The sequence below is a fragment of the Larus michahellis genome, chromosome 26, assembly GCF_964199755.1.
Source record: "Larus michahellis chromosome 26, bLarMic1.1, whole genome shotgun sequence".
In the NCBI taxonomy this organism is placed as follows: domain Eukaryota; kingdom Metazoa; phylum Chordata; class Aves; order Charadriiformes; family Laridae; genus Larus; species Larus michahellis.
In genome coordinates this window covers 2,881,762-2,901,807 of record NC_133921.1, presented here as the reverse complement: position 1 = coordinate 2,901,807, position 20,046 = coordinate 2,881,762, and the positions used below count along the sequence as shown (strand labels likewise).

The following is a 20,046-nucleotide window of genomic DNA, read 5'->3' as shown; positions in this document are numbered from 1 at the left end:
TGAGACCCTCCCCCAAACCCTTCCGGGGGGGGCTCAAGGCATCTGGACACCCCCCCCCCCCCCCCCCCCAAACCCTCCTGGGGGGGTGTCCAAGCATCTGCACCCCCCAAAACCCTCCCGCAGCCCCCCAGACGGGGACCAAAACATCCTCCCCCGCCCCTGGGGAGACAAAACACGCATCCCCCCCCCTTCCCCAGCGCCCCCCCCCCAAATTTTTGGGTCTATACCCCCCCCCCGCCCCCCATATTTTTGCCCCCCCCCCCGGACATACCCTGGGGGAAGGCGAGCAGGGCCTGGGGCGAGGTGTGGACGGGCAGCGAGTGGGTGCGCTGCACCGCGCTGCGGCTCCCCGGGGCCCCCCCGGCCCCCCCGCTGCCGAACCACAGGCTCTGGGGGCCGGGGGGGGAGAGGGGGGGGGGGAGCGGAGGAGTCAGTGCCGGGGGGGGGGACACACCAACACAGCCCCCAGGGTGGCTCCTGCCCCCCCATCCATGGGGAGACCAGGTGTAGGAGCCCCCCCCCCCCCCAACAATGCACCCCACGTTCATGCAGTGCCCCCCCCCCCACACACCCCAACAATCCCCCCCAATCCCCAAGGACCCCCAAATCTGCCCCCCCCCAACGCCGAGGACCCCCCCCTCCGAATCCCCAAGGACTCCCAAATTTGCCCCCCCCAATCCCTACTACCCCCCTAAACCCCCGAATCTGCCCCCCCAGGATCCAAAACACCCCCCCCAATCCCCAAGTACCCCCACATGTGCCCCCCCCCCCGACCCTTAAGACCCCCCTCAATCCCCAAGGACCCCCACATCTGTCCCCCCCCAGCACCTAAGACCCCCCAAATCCCCAGCATCCCCCCCCACCCAGCCCAGGACCCCCCCCCCAAACCCCCAAGGGACCCCCCATCTGACACCCCCAACCCCTAGGACCCCCCCCAAATGCCCAGGGACCCCCACATCTCACCCCCCAACCCCTAGGACCCCCCCCCAAAAAAAAGGGACCCCGTCCCCGTCACCCACCTGGCGTCCCTGCGCGCCGAGGGGGGGTCCGCCGAGGGGGGGCCGAGGGGCGGGGGCCCCCCCCCGCCGGCCCCAGCAGCCCCAGGCGGGTGGGGGGCAGCGCGCGGGGGGGCAACGCGAAGGGGCGCTGCCCCCGCCGCCCCCCCGCCCCCCCCACAGAGCCAGCTATGGGGAGCGAGTTGGAGCCGAAGGCCCAGCTGGGGGGGGGACGGGGACACAAAGGACACAGGGAGGGGGGGGGTCAGGGTGGCAGCCCTGGGGGGGGGGGTGTCACCCAGAGTCCCTCTCCCCCCCCCCCCCACGGGGGAAAATGAGGCACCTCAACCCCGGGGGGGTGGGAAACAGGGCAGCCAGGGGACAAAGTGGGGCACGGGGGTGGCGTGGGAGGGGGACACGAGACCCCCACAGACCCCCCAAATTGGGGGGGGGGGGCTAATTGGGCGCCGGGGGGAGGGGGGGGGGGCTAATTGGGCACCTTGCACCCCCCCCCCCAGGAGGTAAAGGCAGCAGTTTAAACCCCGGGAAGTCCCCCCCTCCCCCCCCCTCAGGGGGGACAAACTCGGGGAGATGGAGGGGGTCCCAAGGGGGAACTGGTGCAATGGGGAGGGGGGGTCCCTGCGCCCCCCCGTGCCCCCCCCCCCCCCCGAAATGCCCACCTACCCCTTGGGGGGCCGATAGCCCGGGCCGTCGAGCGGCACCTTCTTGGGGAAGGCGCGGAGCAGCTTCAGGACCTGCTGCTTCCAGGAGAGGAGCCTCTTCTTCTGCGTCTCCGTGAACGCCTGCGGGGGGGGGGACGAGGCGGGGGGGGGGTGGGGATTGTCCGGCTCCGCTCCCCACCCCCCCACGACCCCCCCCCCCCCCCCCAAACCCCGTGTTCTGCCCCTACCTCGTGGCTCAGGCACTTCTCGAGGAGCTGGAGGTAACTGGTGATGTTCTCCTCGTCCGGCCGCGACACCAGCAGCTGGGTGCACACTGAGGGCGGGGGGGCGTCAGGGCATCCGGGCACCCTGAACCCCCCCCCCCCCGCCAAGACACACCCCCCCCAGCACTCTGGGACACCCCCCCCCACTTCCTCAAACGAAGCCGGGGGGGCGTCGGGTCTCACCTTTGCCCATGACGCGGGTGAACTGCCCCGGGATGTCCCCGTCGGGGACGGGGGCGGCGGGAGCTTCGGCGTCGGCGGCCGGGTGGGGGGGGACGAAGGCATCGGCGGCCCCCGGGGGGGCCCCGTCGGGGGTGCCGTTTGAGGGGGGGGCGGCTGGGGGGGGCCGGAAGGCCTTGATGGGGGTCACCATGATCTGCTGGAGCTCCTGCAGCGCCGTCCACAGGTTGCCCCCCTCCAGGATGTCCTGCGGGGGACAGGGGACACGTAGGACGGGGTTTGGGGACAGGGTGGGGGGACACACGTGGGGACCTCAGGGGGATCAGGGACCAGCCCCCCCATCCCTGGGGACACGGGGCTGGGGGGGACCAGCGCCACCCTGTGCCATCCCTGCGGACACGGGGACAACCAGGGCCACCCTGTGCCATCCCTGGGGACACGGGGTCATGGGGGAGACCAGGGACACCCTGTGCCAGCCCCTGGAATGCAGGAGGTGGCCAGGGCCATCCCGGTGCCACCCCCGGGGGCCTGAGGGACCCAAGCCACCCCTGGGGACCCAAGGGCCACCCTGTGCCACCAAGGGCCACCCTAGTGACATCCCTGGGGACTCAAGGGCCACCACTGGTGCCATCCCCGGGGACCAGAGGGACCTACACCACCCCTGGGGACCCAAGGGCCACCCTGGTGCCATCCCTGGGGACCAGAGGGACCTACACCACCCCTGGGGACCCAAGGGCTACCCTGGTGCCACCCTCAGGGACCCAAGGGACCTGTGCCATCCCTAGGGACCTGAGCCGCCCCCAGGGACCCAAGGGCCACCCCGTGCCACCCTCAGGGACCCGAGGGCCACCCTGGTGCCACCTTCTCCAGCGCCCTGAGGACGCTCTGCCGCTCCCGCAGCTTCTGGATGCTGAGGGCGATCTTGTGCCGCGCGCCCTTGGTGACGTTCTGCGGGGACAAGGAGAGTCAGGAGGGGGCGTCCCCTCGCCCAGGGGTGGCGGGGACACGGCGGGGGAAGGGGGGGGGGGGGGGAAGGGGACAGGGGACGCCCCCCGTCCCACCTGTGACTCGAGGTGATGCTCCGTCAGCGTCATCATCTCCTCGTAGGTCATTTGGGAGAAGAGCGCCGCGTACTTGTGCAGCCGCAGGCTCTTCAGCCAGGAGGGGACATCTTTGGAGGAGGGGGGGGGGCGGAAAAAGGTGACAAGGGGGTGGCCGTCAGGTGACGGGTCCCCGCGACCCCCCCCTCCCAGGCCCACCCACGGGCTGTCCCCCACCTTTCATGCCGCTGCCGTCCTCCTGGAAGGTGTTGCGGCCGCCGGCCGGCTCCTCCGTCTGCTCGCTGCCCGAGGAGGCCACGCTGCTCTGGGGCGAGAGGGGCGCGTGGTCCCCGAAGGGGGGGCGGGGGGGCACGGGGACAGCGGCCTCGTCCCCCGGCGTCCCCCCCGGCCACTCGCTGCCCCCTCCCTGGGGGCTGCCAGGCACCAGCGAGAGGGAGCGCTTCAGCGGGCTGGGGTGCAGCTGGCAGGGCAGAGCTGTGGGGACGGGGGGTCAGGGGGGGCCCGGACGCCTGGGTCCCTTCTGTGGGACCCCCCCAAAGTCCTCTGTGGCCCCCGTCGTCCCCTCTGTCCCTCACTGTCCCCCACAGACCCCATCTCAGCCCCTAAATGTGCCCCCCAGCCCCTTTGTCCCCTCCCTGTCCGTCATCCCCCCCCTGCCCCCGCCAAGTCCCTCCTTGGCCCTTGTTGTCCCCCCCCCAGACCCCTTGTCCCCTCCAGCCCCATCCCTGTCCCCCCGACCCCTCCTCAGCCCTTAATGTCCCCCCCCCAGGCCCCTTCCCAGCGCCCTTGTCCCCTCCATCCCTGTCCCCCCTCATCCCCTCCTCAGCTCTTGACATCCCCCCCCCCCCCAGAGCCCTTGTCCCCTCCAGACCTGTCCCTGCCCCCCTGTGACCCCTCATCAGCCCCCCAGGACCCCCATCCCCTCCAGACCCCTTCCTGAGTGTCCCCCCCGACCCTTCCTCAGCCCTCTTGCCTCCCCCCACAAGTCCCTCCCCAACCCCCAGACCCCTCCCTGTCCTTCCCTAGACCCCTCCCCATTCCTTGTCCCCTCCGTGTCCCTCCCCAGACCCCTTCCCGTCCCCCTTGTCCCCTCCTGTCCCCTCTCCGGTCCCCACTCACCCGCTCCCCCCAGGCCATTGCCGCTGGCAGGGGGGTGGAAGGGTGGGTGCCCGTTCTCCCGGGGGGTCGCCTCGGGCCAGGGCGGCCCCAGCTCAGTGGCCGGGTGCTCGGGCCACTCATGGGGGGGAGGCGGGCGCCGAGGGGCGTCGGGGCGGGGGGGGCGGGCAGGGGGAGCCCCGCCGCCGGCCAAACGCTCCTCTAAGTGGCCCAACCAGAGGGCCAGGGCGCTGCGGTCGTCCAGGGTGGTGGCAGGGTGGATGAGGGCGTAGGAGAGGAGCTGCCGGCTCTCCTCCACGCAGCGGTTGCTCTCGATGGCGTAAGCCAGCACCTTCTGCAGCCGCTTCATGTACTCGGCCTTGGCCGCCGCGTTGCCCGGCTGCAGCAGCGGCAGGTGGGCCAGCAGCAGGGCCACCGCCGCCTCCGCCGGCTCCTGTGGCCACTGGCTGATGGCCGCTGGGGGAATAAAATGACGGGGGTTGGGGGGGGGGGGGGGGGGGCGGGCGTGGTGTCAGCGGCACCACGAAGGGCTGCGTCCCACGTCAGGGTGTTTGGGGGGGAGACGGAGCTAAACCTTCCCCCTCCAGGGATGGAAATAAGGGGAGCAAAACTGGCCGGAGGCGGGGGGGGGGGGGGGCGGGTAAAATCGGGGATGAAATCACCCAATTTTCCCCAAGGAAAAATGGGAGCCCCACGAGCCCCCCGCCTCCAAGTTTGTCTGGAGCACACGGGGAGACACCACCCCCCCCCAGGAGCACAGGGGGGGACCCAGGGACAAAAGGAGAGCCCTGGGGTGAGGTGGGGAGCCCCCCCCAGGCACCCAGGGAGCTCTTGGGGTCCCCATAAAGCTCCCAGGGGGCACCCAGGACCATGTGGGGAGCCCCCGGGGGGAGCAGGATGAGGCACTGGGGGTGGTGAGAGCCCTCAGGGGCTCCACGGAGACCCACAGGGTCCCTACAGAGCCCACCCATCCACCCAGAGAACCCCAGGGGTCCCCACAGAGCCCACCTACCCATCCAGGGAGTCCTACAGAGCCCACCCGTCCACCCAGAGAGCCCCCCAGAGCCCCCCACCCCGCTCAGGGAGACCTTACAGAGCCCACCCACCCACTCAGGGAGCCCAAAGGGTGCACAAGGGGGCCTGTCTGTCCACCCAGGGAGCCCCACACAGCCCCCCCACCCATCTGCGGGTCCCTACAGAGCCGACTTGTCCACCCAGGGAGCCCCACAGAGCCCCATGGGGCCCTTCAGAGCCCACCTACCCACCCAGGGAGCCCTTACAGAGCCCCTCCCCATGCACAGGGAGCCCCACAGAGCCCCCTCACCCACCCAGGGAACCCCACAGGTCCCTCGAGAGCTCGTTTGTCCACTCAGGGAGCCACGCAGAGCCCACCCACCCACCCAGGGAGACCCACAGAGCCTCGTGGGGCCCTACAGAGGCCACCCACCCACCCAGGGAGCCCCCCAGAGGCTCCCACCCCCCGCCAGGGAGCCCCGGCGGTCCCTGAGAAGCCCCCCCTTCCCCCCCGGGCGGCGACTGACCGGCACTGTTGGCCTCAGCCTCGAGGAGGTGGATGTCGGCACAGTCGGCCAGCGAGTGCTCGAGGCAGAGCTGGAGGAAGCGGGCCTGGGTGCGGGTGACGCGCTTCAGCAGCGAGAGCAGGGCCACCGTCTGCTCGCACTCGTTCCAGCCCTTGAACCACCCCGCCACGATCCCCACCTGATCCCGGAACATCATGGCGGTGCCGGGGGCGAGGGGGGGGCTCACGGTGGCGGCGGGGAGGGGGAGACGCGGGGCCGGCCGTGCCCCCCCCCCTCACATGGCGGCGATGCGGCGGCCGCGGTGGGGGCCCCCGCAGGGGCTGGCTGAGGAGTCGGTGCCCCCCCGGGCCAGGGTGGGCATGGGATGGGGAGGAAGGAGGGGGGCGACGAGGCCCCGACGGCTCCGGTCGGGCCCCCCGGCTGCGTTCCCGTGGGAGAGCCCTGGAGATCCCTGTGGAGAGAGAGGAAACGGGGCGGTGTGAGGGACAGGCACCCTCCATGGGGACCCCCCAGGGGGATGGCGACCCTCCCACGGGGACAGGGACTCTCTGTGGGACCGGGGACACCCCCCACGGGGACAGGAAACCCCCCCACAGGGACAGGGACTCTCTGCGGGACCGGGGACACCCCCCACGGGGACAGGAAACCCCCCCACGGGGACAGGGAACCTCCATGGGACCGGGAACACCCCCAACGGGGACGGGGACCCTCTGTGGGCACCCACCCAGGGGGACAGTGGCCCCCCTACCAGGACAGGGGGACAGAGACCCTCCGTGGGGACCTCCCAGGGGGACGGGGACCCCCCCAGGGGAACAGGGACCCTCCGCGGGGACCCCCACGGGGACATGGACGCCCCCAGGGGGACAGGGATCCTCCGTGGGGACCCCCACGGGGGGACGAGGACTCCCCCACGGGGACGGGGATCCTCTCGTGGGGGACTCCCGTGGGGGACGGGGACTCTCCGTGGGACCAGGGACACCCCTCCACGGGGCTGGGCACCCCTGCAGGACCCCTCCGGGCAGGGACGGGGACCCCCCGCCGTGCGACCGGTTCAGCCCTAGCGAGCGTCCCACGGGGGTGCCCACCCCACTTCCGACACCCGGAGAAGAGATCCGGGGCCCCGGGGACGCACGGGACCCCGCCGGGAAAGGACGCGGGACCCCCCGAAGGGCCCGGTAGCACCGTCCGCCCTGGGAGAGCTGACGGGGGAGCAGCCGAAAAGGCGGGGGTGGCGGGGGGGGCGCGGTGCCCTTCAGCGCCCCTCGGCGGGCGGAGGAAGCGGGAGGAGGGGCTCGGGCCTAGCGGGGCCGGGGCCCGGTACCGGGCCTGGGGGGGGGGGGGGGGGGGCGGTCGGTCAGGGCCCGGCCGGGGGCGGCACGGGCCCGGGGGGCACGGGGAGGGTCCCGGGGAGGGTCCCGGGTGTGAGGGTGGGGGGTCCCGGGGGCGGCAGCCGGGGCCGGGGCCGCCCCTCAACTCACCGCCGCCGCCGCCGCGCTCGGAGGCGCCGTCGCCGCCGCGCCAACGTCAGCACGCACGGGTGCGTCAGCGCGCCGCCGCGCCTGCGCCCGCCGCCGAGCCCCGCCCCTTCCGCCGCACGCACGGACGTGACGGAAGGGGGTGACGGCCAATGGGAGGGCGGCGCTGGGGACACGCTTCCGGCGGAAGGAAAGGGGGGGCGTGACCCCGCCTCCCGCCGCCCCGCCCCGGCTCCCCATTGGACGGCGGCGCTGCCAATGGGAGCGCGGGGGGGGGGGTGGGGGTGGGGGGAGCGGACCGCGCGGCAGCGCAGGGAGGCCACGCCCCTTGTCCTCGGCCACGCCCCTTGCCCTCGGCCACGCCCCCTCCCCGCCCGCTACGTCCCTCCCGAGGCCCCGCCCCCCTCAGGCCCCGCCCATCTGACTGACCACGCCCCTCTCACGCACCAGACCACGCCCTGTCCATTTAGGCCACGCCCCCGGGCGGTGGCCGGGCCTCTCTGGGGGCGGGGCTTTGGGAGGCGTGGTCTGAGGGCGTGGTCGAGGGTGTGGCGGGGGGCGTGGCCTGTAGGGGCAGGGCCGTGACTCTGGGGCCCTGCAAACGGGGGGCACGACCCCGGTGACCCCGTCCCCCAGCGTCCCCAGTGTCCCCCAGCGTCCCCAGCCCAGGTCTCCTGGTGTCCCCAGTACGTCTCCAGTGTGTTCCCAGTGTCCCCCAGTGTCCCCCAGTGTCCCCCAGTGTCCCCCGCGCCTCGTCTCCTCCAGCCCGTCCCCGCTGTCCCCAGTGGCTCCGGCCAACATGTCCCCGGCCTCCGGCGGGTGTGGGGTCTGGTGGGACAGGGACGGAGGGAAGAAGGGACAGAGGGATGGAGGGACGGAGGGATGGAGGGATGGAGGGATGGAGGGACAGAGGGACAGAGGGATGGATGGACAGAGGGATGGAGGGATGGATGGATGGATGGACAGAGGGATGGAGGGACAGAGGGACGGAGGGACGGAGGGATGGATGGACAGAGGGATGGAGGGATGGATGGATGGATGGACAGAGGGATGGAGGGACGGAGGGATGGAGGGACGGAGGGATGGATGGACAGAGGGACTGAGGGACGGAGGGATGGATGGACAGAGGGATGGAGGGACGGAGGGATGGATGGACGAAGGGACAGAGGGACAGAGGGACAGAGGGAAGGAGGGATGGACAGAGAGGGATAGGGATGGAGGGAAGGAAGGAAGGACAGACGGACAGAGGGACGGACAGACGGGGAGGGAGGGCCGAGGACTGGGGGGGGACAGACGGAGGGACAAGAGGGATGGAGGGAAGGGATGGACGGACGGACGGACGGACGGACGGAGGGGTGGAGGGCTGAGGGCGGGGCGGGGGGGGACAGACAGAACGGACAGAGGGATGGACGGAGGGAAGGACAGACGGACAGACGGGGGTAGAGGGACAGAGAGATGGAGGCGGGGAAGGACGGACAGACAGAGGGAGGGACGGACGGGGCGGGGGGGCGGAGGGCTGGGGGGGACCAGACGGACGGAGGGAGGGACGGACCGAGGGGGGGTCAGACGGAGGGACGGACGGGGGGATGGAGGGGAGGACGGACGGACCGACGGACGGACGGAGGGAGGGAGGGAGGGTCCGTCCGTGGGTCCGTCCGTGGGTCCGTCCGTGGCCCCGCCCCCCGGCCCCGCCCCGGCCCCGCCCCGGCGGCTCTGCGGCTCCGAGCGGCGGCGGCGGCGGCCTGTGCCGGCGGGACCGGGGCTGCACCGGCACCGGCACCGGCACCGCCCCGGGGCCGCCCCGCCGCCATCCGCCCCCCCCGACACCCCGCTGCCGCCCCGCCGTCCCGGTAACCCCCCCTCGGCGTCCCGGTAACCCCCGGCATCCCGGTCCTGCCCCCCCGGCATCCCGCTACCCAGCCCCGACATCCCGGTGTCCCCCCGCCCCCAGCATCCCGGTACCCCCCCTTCCGGCATCCCGGTACCCCCCCAGCACCCCGCTAACCCCCGGCACCCCGGTGCCCCCCTCCATCATCCCGGTACGCCCCCCCCCCCCCAGCATCCCGGTACCCCACCTCTGGCATCCCGGTACCCCCCAGCATCCCGGTACCCACCCCCCCCCCCCCCCGGCATCCCGGTTCCCCCCCTCCCCGGTACCGGCATCCCCCCCCCCATCCCATCGCCCCTCCCCAACCCCGCTACAACCGGGCCCGGTGTCCCCCCCGGCCCCGCTCCCCCTGCCCCCCCCCCATCCCCGCCCATGGCCCCCCGGGGGGGCGAGGCCTGACCGGGCCCGGTTCCCCCCCCCTTTTTTCTCGGTGCTCCCCCCCCCCCTTTTCCCGGCTCGGAGCCGCCATGGGAGCATCCGTGGGCTGAGCCCCCCCCAGGTACCGGGGGCTTCACCGGGGGGGGTTATGGGAGGGGGGGCACCGGAGGGGGGGGCACCGGAGGACGGGGGGGCACCAGGGGCTGGGGGAGGCACCGGGGGGGGGTGGTCCCTGGGTTGTGCTGGGCTGTAGAGGGCCATACTGGGCTGTACTGGGGCTGTACTGGGCCATACTGGGCTGTGCAGTCCTGTACTGGGCTGTAGTGGTATGCACTGGGTCTGTACTGGGCTGGGCAGTCCTGTACTGGGCTGTACTGGTATGCACTGGGTCTGTACTGGGCTGGGCAGTCCTGTACTGGGCTGTACTGGTATGCACTGCGTCTGTACTGGGCCATACTGGGCTGTGCAGTCCTGTACTGGGCTGTACTGGGACATACTGGGCCACACTGGGCTGTGCAGTCCTGTACAGGGCTGTACTGGGGCTGTACTGGGCCACACTGGGCTGGGCAGTTCTGTACTGGGCTGTACTGGTATGCACTGGGTCTGTACTGGGCTGGGCAGTCCTGTACTGGTCTGTACTGGTATGCACTGGGTCTGTACTGGGCCATACTGGGCTGTGCAGTCCTGTACTGGGCCAAACTGGGCTGAGCTGTCCCATACTGGGCTGTACTGGGTCTGTACTGGGCTGAGCTGTCCCGTACTGGTCTGTACTGGGCTGTGCAGTCCCATACTGGGCTGTACTGGTATGCACTGGGTCTGTACTGGGCCATACTGGGCTGTGTAGTCCTGTACTGGGCCAAACTGGGCTGAGCTGTCCCATACTGGGCTGTACTGGGTCTGTACTGGGCTGTGCAGTCCTGTACTCAGCTATACTGGGCCATGCAGTCCCATACTGGTCTGTACTGGGCCATGCTGGGCTGTTCTGGGCTATGTTGGTTTGTACTGGGCTGTGCTGGGCCACACTGGGATATGCTGGTTCTTACTGGGTTGTGCTGGACCATACTGGTCCGTGCTGGGCCTTACTGGGCTGTTCTAGGCCATACTGGGATACGCTGGGTCTTACTGGGATGTAATGGTCTATACTGGGCTGTGCTGGGCCATACTGATCCGCTTTGTACCATACTGGGTCCTACTGCGTTGTACTGGGCTGTTCTGGGCCATACTGGGCTATACTGGGCTGTTCTGGGCCATACTGGGCTGTACCGGGCCATACCAAGCTATACTGGGCTGTACTGGCCTGTACTGGGCTCTGCTGGTCTGTACTGGGCCATACTGGGGTAGATGGAGCCGTACCGGGCTGTGCTGAGCCATACTGGGTCATACTGGGCCATGCAGTTGTACTGGTCCATACTGGTACATACTGGCAGGTACTGGTGGGTACTGATGGGTCCGTACTGGTGGGTACTGGTCTGTACTGGTCTGTACTAGTGGGTACAGGTCCATAGTGGTCTGTACTGGTGGGTACTGGTGGGTACATGCTGGTGGGTACTGGTCCGTACTGGTCTGTACTGGTGGGTACGGGTTCATACTGGTCCATACTGGTCTGTACTGGTGGGTACTGGTCTGCACTGGTGGGTACTGGCAGGTAGTGGCCTGTACTGGTCCGTACTGGTCTGTACTGGTGGGTATGGGTCCATACTGCTCCGTACTGGTCCGTACTGGTCCATACTGGTGGGTATGGATCCATACTGGGCTGTACTGGTGGATACTGGTGGGTACTGATGGGTCCATACTGGTGGGTACTGGCGGGTACTGGTCCATACTGGCCCATACTGGTCCGTACTGATGGGTATTGGTCTATACTGGTCCATACTGGTCTGTACTGGTGGGTACTGGTGGGTACTGATGGGTCCATGCTGGTGGGTACTGGTCCGTACTGGTCCGTACTGATGGGTATTGGTCTATACTGGTCCATACTGGTCTGTACTGGTGGGTACTGGTGGGTACTGATGGGTCCATGCTGGTGGGTACTGGTCCGTACTGGTCCATACTGGTGGGTACGGGTCCATACTGGTCCGTACTGGTCCGTACTGGTCTGTACTTGTGGGCATTGGTCTGTACTGGTCCGTACTGGTGGGTATTGGTCTGTACTGGTCCGTACTGGACCGTAGGGGTGGGTTTGGGTCCACAGTGGTCCATATTGGTCCGTACTGGTCCGTACTGGTCTGTACTGGTGGGTATTGGTCTGTACTGGCCCATCCCCTGTCCCCACAGGCCCCGCGGCGACGCCCGGACGGGACCGAGATGGAGCCCTGAGAGGAGGTAACGGGATCTCACGGGATCCCACGGGATCCCACGGGAGACACGGGGGCACGCGGGAACACGCCGGGCACACGGGATCACACGGGATCACACGGGATCACACGGGACACACAGCAACACGCCAGGCACACGGGATCACACGGGATCTCACGGGATCTCACGGGATCACATGGGACACAGAGCAACACACCGGGCATGCGGGATCTCACGGGATCTCACGGGATCACACGGGATCACACGGGACACACAGCAACAGGCCGGGCACACGGGATCACATGGGATCTCACGGGATCTCACGGGATCACACGGGATCACACGGGACACACAGCAACAGGCCGGGCACACGGGATCACATGGGATCTCACAGGATCTCACGGGATCACACGGGACACACAGCAACACGCCGGGCACGCGGGATCACACGGGATCTCACAGGATCACATGGGATCATATGGGACACACGGGAGCACACCGGGCACACGGGATCCCATGGGATCCCACAGGAGACACGGGGTCACGCGGGAACACGCCGGGCACACGGGATCTCATGGGATCCCACGGGATCCCACAGGAACATGCAGGGCACACAGGATCCCGCGGGATCTCACGGGATCCCACGGGGCTACACGGGATCACGGGGGATCTCACGGGACTCACGGAATCACACGGGAACACGCCGGGCACACGGGATCACACGGGATCACACGGGATGTCGCAGATCCCAGGGGATCGGGTGGGGTCCCCCCTTTGGGCCCGATCCTGCCCGCCTTGGGCCCAATCCTGCCCCCTGCCCCCCCCCTTGGGCCCGATCCTGCCCACTTTGGGCCCGCTCCTGCCCCCTGCCCCCCCCCCTTGGGCCCGATCCTGCCCCCTGTCCCCCCTCTTGGCCCTGATCCTGCCCCCCCCGGGCCCGATCCTGACCCTGTTCCCCCTTTTGGGCCCGATCCTGCCCCCTTTGGGCCCGCTCCTGCCCCCTGCCTCCCCCTTTGGGCCCAATCCTGTCCCCTTTGGGCCCGCTCTCGCCCCCTGCCCCCCCCCCCGGGCCCGCTCCCGCCCCCCATCCCCTCTCCCACCCCTCGCCCTGACCCCGTGTCCCCCCGTCCCCCCCCCAACTCCGTGTCCCCGCAGGCGCCGCCGGGGCCGGCGGAGGATGGCGAAGCTGCTGGTGCCCCTGGTGATGCTGGGGGCGGTGGCGGGGTCCCACCGCTGCCCCCCCCGCTGCCTCTGCCCGGCGGCCGCCCCCAACCCCACCCTGCTGTGCGCCCGCACGGGGCTGCTGGCCGTGCCCCCCACCCTGGACCGCGCCGCCGTGGAGCTGCGCTTGGCCGACAACTTCATCGGGGCCGTGGGGCGCAGCGACTTCGCCAACATGAGCAGCCTGGTGCACCTCACCCTCTCCCGCAACGGGCTGCGCCGCTTGGCCCCCGGCGCCTTCGCCGACCTGCGGGCCCTCCGCGCCCTCCACCTGGACGGCAACCGCTTGCCCGCCCTCAGCGGGGCCCAGCTGCGGGGCTTGGCCAGCCTCCGTCACCTCATCCTAGCCAACAACCAGCTGGCCGCCATCGAGCCGGCCGCCTTCGCCGCCTTCGCCGCCACGGTGGAGGATTTGGACCTCTCCCACAACAACTTACCGGCCCTGCCGTGGGAGGCGGTGGCCGGCATGGCCAGTTTGGCCACCCTCACTCTGGACCACAACCTGCTGGAGCGGGTGCCCGCCGGGGCGGTGGCCCGCTTGCCCCGGTTGGCGCGGTTAGACTTGACGGCCAACCGCTTGCGGGCGTTACCGCCGGTGCCGGGGCCGCCAGGTCCCAGTTTGGCGGCCGGGGGCAACCCTTTGCATTGCAACTGCGAGCTGCTGTGGCTACGGCGGCTAGCGCGGCCCGGCCGCCTGGAGAGCTGCGCCTCGCCCCCGCCGCTGGCCGGGCGCCTGCTCTGGGCCGTGCCGGAGGAGGAATTGGCGTGCCGGGCGCCGGCCATCGCTGGGGCGGCCGCCGACCCCGCCGCCGTCTTGGAAGGGCAACCTTTACGCTTGGGTTGCGCCGCCGCCGGCGACCCGCCGCCGGCGCTGCACTGGCTGGGCCCCGACGGGAGGCTGGTGCAGAACGGCTCGCGCCGCGCCGTGGGCGCCGACGGCTCCTTGGAGCTGCGGGTGGCCACCTTGGGCGACCACGGCGCCTTCACCTGCGTGGCCTCCAACGCCGCCGGCGAGGCGGCCGCCCGGGTGCAAGTGGCCGTCTTGCCTTTGCCCGTCCCCCGCGGCGACGGGGACGGGGAGGGAGAAGCCGGGCCGGGTCCTTCCGACATGGCGCGGGCCGGCGGCAACGAGTCGCGGGCCACGGCGGGCGAGCGGCGCGTGGTGGCGGCCGAGCTGACGGGCTCCTCGGCGCGGATCCGCTGGCTGCCCCAGCGCCACCTCCCCGGCATCCGCATGTTCCAGATCCAGTACAACAGCTCCCTCGACGACTCCCTCGTCTACAGGTGGGTGCCCGCGGGGGCTGGGGGGCGCTGGGGCCTTTTGGGGGGTTTTGGGGGGTTTTGGGGAGTGCAGGCTGCGGGGTTTGGGGGCGTTTCCCCGCGTTGCGCCACGTGGGAACGGGGGGTGCCGGGGGGGCACAGGGATGTTGCACGGCACAGGGTGGCATTGCACGGTGCCACGCGGCACGGCACCGCGTGGCGTCGCTTGGTGCCACACGGCATCATACAGCGCCGTCTGGCACCACAGGGCGCCGCGTGGCACGGCACGGCGCGGCACCGCGTGGCATTGCTTGGTGCCACGTGGCATTGCGTGATGACATGCGGTGTGGCGCGGCACCACGTGGCGTCACATGAGGCCGCGTGGCACCACACGGCACCGTGTGGCATCGCTTGGTGCCATGTGGCACGGCACGGCACCACGTGGCATCGCACGAGGCCACGTGGCACCTTACGGGACCGTGTGGCATCGCTTAGTGCCATCTGCCATCACCCGGTGTCAGGTGGCATCGCCCGACGCCACGTGGCATGGCACCGCGCGGCACCATGTGGCATCGCACGAGGCCACACGGCATCGCATGGCACCACGCGGCGTGGCACAGCGCGGCATCGCATGGCGTCGTATGGCCCGGTGCGGCACCACGTGGCATCGCGCGAGGCCATGTGGCACCTCCCAGCGCCGCGTGGCATCGCACGATGGCACCGCCTGGCATGGCACAGCACCACGTGGCATTCCATGGCATGGCGTCGCGTGGCATGGCACTACGCGGCATTGTATGGCACGGCGTGGCGTGGGGGCGGGGGGGCGCATCGGATGAGGCCGCGTGGCACCTCACGGCGCCGTGCGGCATCGCATGGCGCCACGTGGCATCGCATGGTGCTGTCTGCCATCGCCTGGCGTCGCGGCACCGCCCGGCCATGCCGGTGCCCGCCGGTGCCGCCGTGTCTCTCCCTCCTGCCCCCCCCCCGACCTGTCGGTGCCCCCCCAGGCTGCTGCCCCCCTCCAGCCGGAGCTTCGTGCTGCGGGACCTGGCGGCGGGACGCCAGTACGACCTCTGCGTCTCGGCGCTCTACGCCGAGGGGGCCGCGGCGCTGCCCACCCCCCGCGCCCTGGGCTGCGTCCGCTTCGCCACCCCCGGGGAGGCCCCGGCCTGCGCCGCCCTCCCCCGGCCCCACTTCTTGGGGGGGACCGTCATCATCGTCATCGGCGCCGCCATCGCCGCCTCCGTCCTCGTCTTCATCCTCATCCTCACCGCCCGCTACAAGGCGGCGGCCGCCGCTCGACGCCCCCCCGCCGCCGTCGCCAGCGTCTGCTCCCAGACCAACGGCACCCACAGAACCCCCGAACCGGAGCCGCCGCCGCCGCCGCTGCCGCCGGCCCCCCCGGCTCTCCCGCCCCCCGCGCCCATGGGTGCCGGCGGGCTGGGGGCGCGGGGGCTCTTCCCCAGCCACAGTTACCCCCGGCGCGCACGGACTCGGCGCCACGGCTCCCTGCCGCGCCTCGACCTGCCCGAGGGGACCCCCACCCTGCGCCCCTCCTTCGGCAGCACCCACTGGATGCTGGAGAGCACCGTCTAGGGGAGGGGGGGGGGACACAAGGGACGAGGTGGGGGGGCAGCACCCAAGGGTGCTCGGGGGCAGCCAGGTGCGACGGGTCCTGGGTGGCCCCGGGTGCTCCTGGGCACCCCCGGGGGGCCGGGACACAGCCTTGGGGGCTCCTGGGGGAATCAAACGCGCCCTCGGGTGCCCTCGGGGACCAAATGCATCGCCCTTGGGTGCTCTTGGGTGTCCGAACGGACCCTTGGGTGCTCCTGGGGGACCAAACGCAGCGCCCTTGGGTACCCTTCGGTGTCCGAACGGACCCTTGGGTGCTCACGGAGGACGAAACGCAGCACCCATGGGTGCTCCTGGGCACCCTTGGGTGTCCGAACACACCCTTGGGTACTCCTGGGGGACCAAACACAGCACCCTTGGGTGCTCCTGGGTGTCCAAACAGCCGCTTGGGTGCTCCTGGGGAACCAAACGTAGCACCCTTGGGTACCCTTTCGTGTCCAAATGGACTCTTGGGTGCTTGCGGGTGTCCGAATGGACCCTTGGGTGCTCATGGAGGACCAAACGCAGCACCCATGGGTGCTCCTGGGCACCCTTGGGTGCTCCTGGATGTCTGAACGGACCTTTGGGTGGTCCTGGGGAACCAAATGCAGCACCCTTGGGTGCCCTTGGGTGTCCGAATGGACCCTTGGGTGCTCCTGGGGGACAAAATGCACCCTTGGGTGCTCCTGGGCACCCTTGGGTGGTCCTAGGTTCCTGAACACAGCGCCTTTGGGTGCTCTTGGGTGTCCAAACGGATCCGTGGGTGTTCCTGGGCACCCTTGGCTCCCCAAATACAGCCTTAGGTGGTCCTGGGCCCCCTCGGGTGCTCCTGGGGGACCAAACGCGACAGCTTTGGGTGCTCCTGGGCACCCTCGGGTGCTGTTGGGTGCCCGAACCCACCCTCGGGTGCCCCTGCGTGCCCCCGGGTGCCAGCCGACACCCCCACAAGCCCCCGCGGGGCGCTCCCCGAGTCCCCGCGGGCACCCATGGGCCCCCCCCAACCCCGGCACCCGCGTGCTCTCCCCCATCGGTATCCATGTGCCCCCCCCCCAGGGGCACCCGTATGCAACCTCCCTGTCCCCGGGGGGCACCCCCGATGGGGGACACGGACCCTGGGACTTGTGGGTGCCCCGACACGCGTGTGCGCCCCCCCCGGCCTGCCCCCCGCCGCGGTGCCTTCGGCCGGGCCGGCGGCGGGGGGGCCCCGCACACGCCACTGACATGTCTGCACAGATGACACGAGAACCGCAGCCCCCCCCCCCCACCCGAACCCCAACCCAACCCCCTCCCCCCCAAAAAAAACCCCTCACGGGGGGGGTCCCGGACGCCTGGGTCCCCCTTGTGTCCCCCCCCCTTGTCCCCTGTCCCCCCCGCCTCGGCCCGGGGCTCCTATCTGGCTGGTCTGGATAACCCCCCCCATGCCCCCCCCAGCCCCATTTACCCCTTCACACCCCCCCCGCTGCCCCATCACCCCCCTATTTGCCCCCTACCCCCCCAATCTGCCCCCCCCAGTCCTACTTTCCCCCCATCTCGCCCCACCAGCCGCCCCCCCGGGCCCCCCCCGGCCCGCTGCAGTGTTTAACACAAGTTTTTACATTAAAAACCTGTGCCCCCCCCGCCCGGGGCGATTAAACCTTTTGTGTGTGAAGAGGAGGGGGAGCCGCTCTCTCTTTGGGGGGGGGCCTCTCTGCCGGGGGGGGGACACAGGGGGTCCCCTCTGTCTCTGGGGGAGCCCACTTTGTCTGGGGGGGGATCCCTCTCTGTCTTTGGGCGGGGGGGTTGATCTCTCTTTCTGGGGGGGGGTCCCTCTGTGTCTTTTGGGAGGCTCTGGGGGGCTCCCGGGGGTCCCCTCTTTCCGGGGGGGGGGTCCCCTCTGTCTCGGGGGGGGGCGATCCGGGGAGCCCCAGCCTCATACGAGACCCTGGAGGATCCCCTCTCCGTGTGTCCCCCCCCCCCCCCCGCCCCATCAGAGGCAGCTCCCTGCATGCAAATGAGCTCTTTAGTATGCTAATGAGGTGGGCGCCACCGAGGGGGTGGGGCTATGCTAATGAGGGTGCCCCCCCCGCGGATGCCGGGATACGGTTGCCAGGGCCGGTTGCCAGGATACAGTTGCCAGGAGACGGGGGGGGGGGGGAAGAATGATGCTGCTGCCCGGAGACCACCGGGCACCCCCCCGCCCGCAAGGTCATTAATATGCAAATCAGGGGACGGAGCATGCACCCCCTCCATTACTGTCATGTCCCCCCCCGGCTAATTACCCTCCCTCATTTGCATACAGCACACCTGGGTCCCCCGCCTGCCCCCCCTCCACGTGCCTCAGTTTCCCCAAGGCCACGGTCAAGGAGATGGGCGGGGGGGGGGGGGGCAGACGACAGGACACCTGGGTCCCCTCTCAAGGGGGGGGACCCAAACGCCTGTGTCCCTTCCCAGGGGGGTGGAGGTCCCGGGGGGGGCCCAGAGGCCTGGGTCCTTCTCAAGGCGGAGGGGGGGGTCCCCGGATGCCTGGGTGCCTTCCCAGAGTAGGGGGGGGTGGGTGTAGGTCATGGAGGGGGGGGGGCCCAGACACCTGGGTCCGTTCTCAAGGAGGAGGGGGGGGTTCCTGGATGCCTGGGTCCCTTCCCAGGGGGGGTGGGTGTTTTGGGGGGGGCAGTGGAGATCCTTAGGGTGGGGGGAGACACCTGGGTCCCTTCCCAGGGGGGAGGAAGAGGAGGAGGGAGGTCCCGGGGCGGGGTGGGGGGGAGACACCTGGGTCCCTTCCCAGGAAGGGGGTGGCTGCAGGCCTTTGGGGGGGGTGGGGGACCCAGACGCCTGTGTTATCTCGCCGCCCCCCCCCCCGCATCACCCTGTCCTTGGGCGCGGGTATATCTGCGCGGCAGCGGGGCCAGCAGGGGGGAGGGCGATGGCGGCGGCGTTGGTGGCCTTGCTGGTGGCGGCGGCGGCGGTGACGGGGGCCGAGGCGCAGTGCCCGGCCCCCTCCGCCCTGCGGACGGCCAACGGCACCCGCATCTGCGCCCAGCTCTACACCGACAACAGCCCCTACTACGACCAGTGCTGCGCGGGGGAGGTCCTGGTGGTGGACCCCGGCGATGACGTGCCCTACATGCCCCGGGGCTGGGGCAACAGCATCTCCTCCTTGGTGGTGGGCACCCGCTGCGAACTGACCGTCTGGTCTCGCACCGGCAAGAGGGGGAAGACTCGCCGTTTCGGGGCCGGGGCGGTGCCGCGGCTGCAGGAGGTGCGGCTGGGGCTCTTCGGCGACTGGAACAACGCCATCAGCAGTTACTACTGCAAGTGCAACTGAGGCCGGGGGGGGTACAGGGCGGCGGGGGGCAACACCAGTCCAACAAGAGTCAGCACGAGCCAACGTGGGCCACTGCAAGCCAAGGCAGGCCAGTGGAAGTCAACGTGGGCCAAGTCAACGCGAGTCAACACACGTCAACGTGGGCCAAGACAAATCAACGTAGGCCAAGACAAGTGAACGTGAGTCAACGCACGTCAACATGGGCCAAGACAAGTCAACGTGGGCCAAGACAAGTCAACGCGGGCCAACGTTAGCCAGCGTGAGTCAATGCGGGCCAACGCGAGTCAACGCAATCCAACACAAGCCAATCTCGGCCAAGACAAGCCGACGTGAGTCAACGTGGGCCAAGCCAAGCCAAGGAGGGCCAAGCCAAGCCAACACAACTCAAGGCGAGTCAACGCGGGCCAAGACAAGTCCCCGTGAGTCCACGCAGGTCACCGTGAGTCCACGCGGGTCACGGATGACAAATGTGGGCTGCCACGCGGTGACGTGGCAGTGCCACCCCCCCTTCTGCCCCCCCCCCCCCCCCCCCACTCTCTCGCAGCCAATAAAGCCTGGAGGCCGCAGCAGGTCCTGCCCCACGGGTGCTTTATTGCGGGGGGAAGCGGGGTGGGGTGGCAGGCAGCCCCCCCGGGCGGCTTTGGGCAGGGAAAGTGGGGTCCCCACCACCGTCACCCCCCTCCTCCTCCAAGCAGGGACCCGGGGCGGGGGAGTTCCCACACGCTCAGACGCCTCCCCCCGCCCCCCCCCCCCCCCCAAAGAAACGACATGGGACACA

The 20,046-nt window shown here is 70.4% G+C and overlaps 3 protein-coding genes across 4 annotated transcripts; 2 read left to right on the top strand and 1 right to left on the bottom strand.

Moving 5' to 3' along the window:
* Positions 1–271: 271 nt before the first annotated feature.
* On the bottom strand, positions 272–7,442 carry SAMD4B (sterile alpha motif domain containing 4B; the record flags this gene model as incomplete). The annotated part of the gene is given in 12 exon segments (XM_074567244.1): positions 272–389; positions 1,020–1,080; positions 1,082–1,216; positions 1,680–1,798; positions 1,906–1,991; positions 2,125–2,368; positions 2,983–3,069; positions 3,183–3,292; positions 3,399–3,656; positions 4,302–4,754; positions 5,840–6,290; positions 7,318–7,442. Coding segments are annotated over 11 exon segments (1,867 nt in total), but the record flags the coding sequence as incomplete, so codon positions are not given.
* A 2,106-nt stretch (positions 7,443–9,548) lies between these two features.
* LRFN1 (leucine rich repeat and fibronectin type III domain containing 1) lies at positions 9,549–15,952 on the top strand. 2 transcript variants are annotated; one of them, XM_074567360.1, is made up of 4 exons: positions 9,549–9,701; positions 11,855–11,902; positions 13,031–14,380; positions 15,364–15,952. In XM_074567360.1, the coding sequence occupies exons 3-4, from the start codon at positions 13,053–13,055 to the stop codon at positions 15,950–15,952; spliced, it is 1,917 nt and encodes a 638-aa protein (XP_074423461.1). In that variant the 5' UTR covers positions 9,549–9,701; positions 11,855–11,902; positions 13,031–13,052. The 2 variants fall into 2 exon arrangements, with proteins under 2 accessions (XP_074423461.1, XP_074423460.1); XM_074567359.1 differs by lacking the exon at positions 9,549–9,701 and having other exon boundaries at positions 9,712–11,902.
* Positions 15,953–18,858: 2,906 nt separating this feature from the next.
* SYCN (syncollin) lies at positions 18,859–19,541 on the top strand. Its single transcript, XM_074567379.1, has one exon. It carries the CDS (start codon positions 18,867–18,869, stop codon positions 19,266–19,268), a length of 402 nt encoding a protein of 133 aa, XP_074423480.1. The 5' UTR covers positions 18,859–18,866; the 3' UTR covers positions 19,269–19,541.
* Positions 19,542–20,046: the final 505 nt, after the last annotated feature.

Bases quoted from the DNA above. Each gene is read 5' to 3' on its own strand.
- SYCN (XM_074567379.1), top strand. From the start codon at position 18,867: ATGGCGGCGGCGTTGGTGGCCTTGCTGGTGGCGGCGGCGGCGGTGACG.
- LRFN1 (XM_074567359.1), top strand. From the start codon at position 11,598: ATGCTGGTGGGTACTGGTCCGTACTGGTCCATACTGGTGGGTACGGGT. The intron at 11,903-13,030 runs GTAACGGGATCT...GTGTCCCCGCAG, and splicing joins AGATGGAGCCCTGAGAGGAG to GCGCCGCCGGGGCCGGCGGA. The intron at 14,381-15,363 runs GTGGGTGCCCGC...GTGCCCCCCCAG, and splicing joins GACGACTCCCTCGTCTACAG to GCTGCTGCCCCCCTCCAGCC.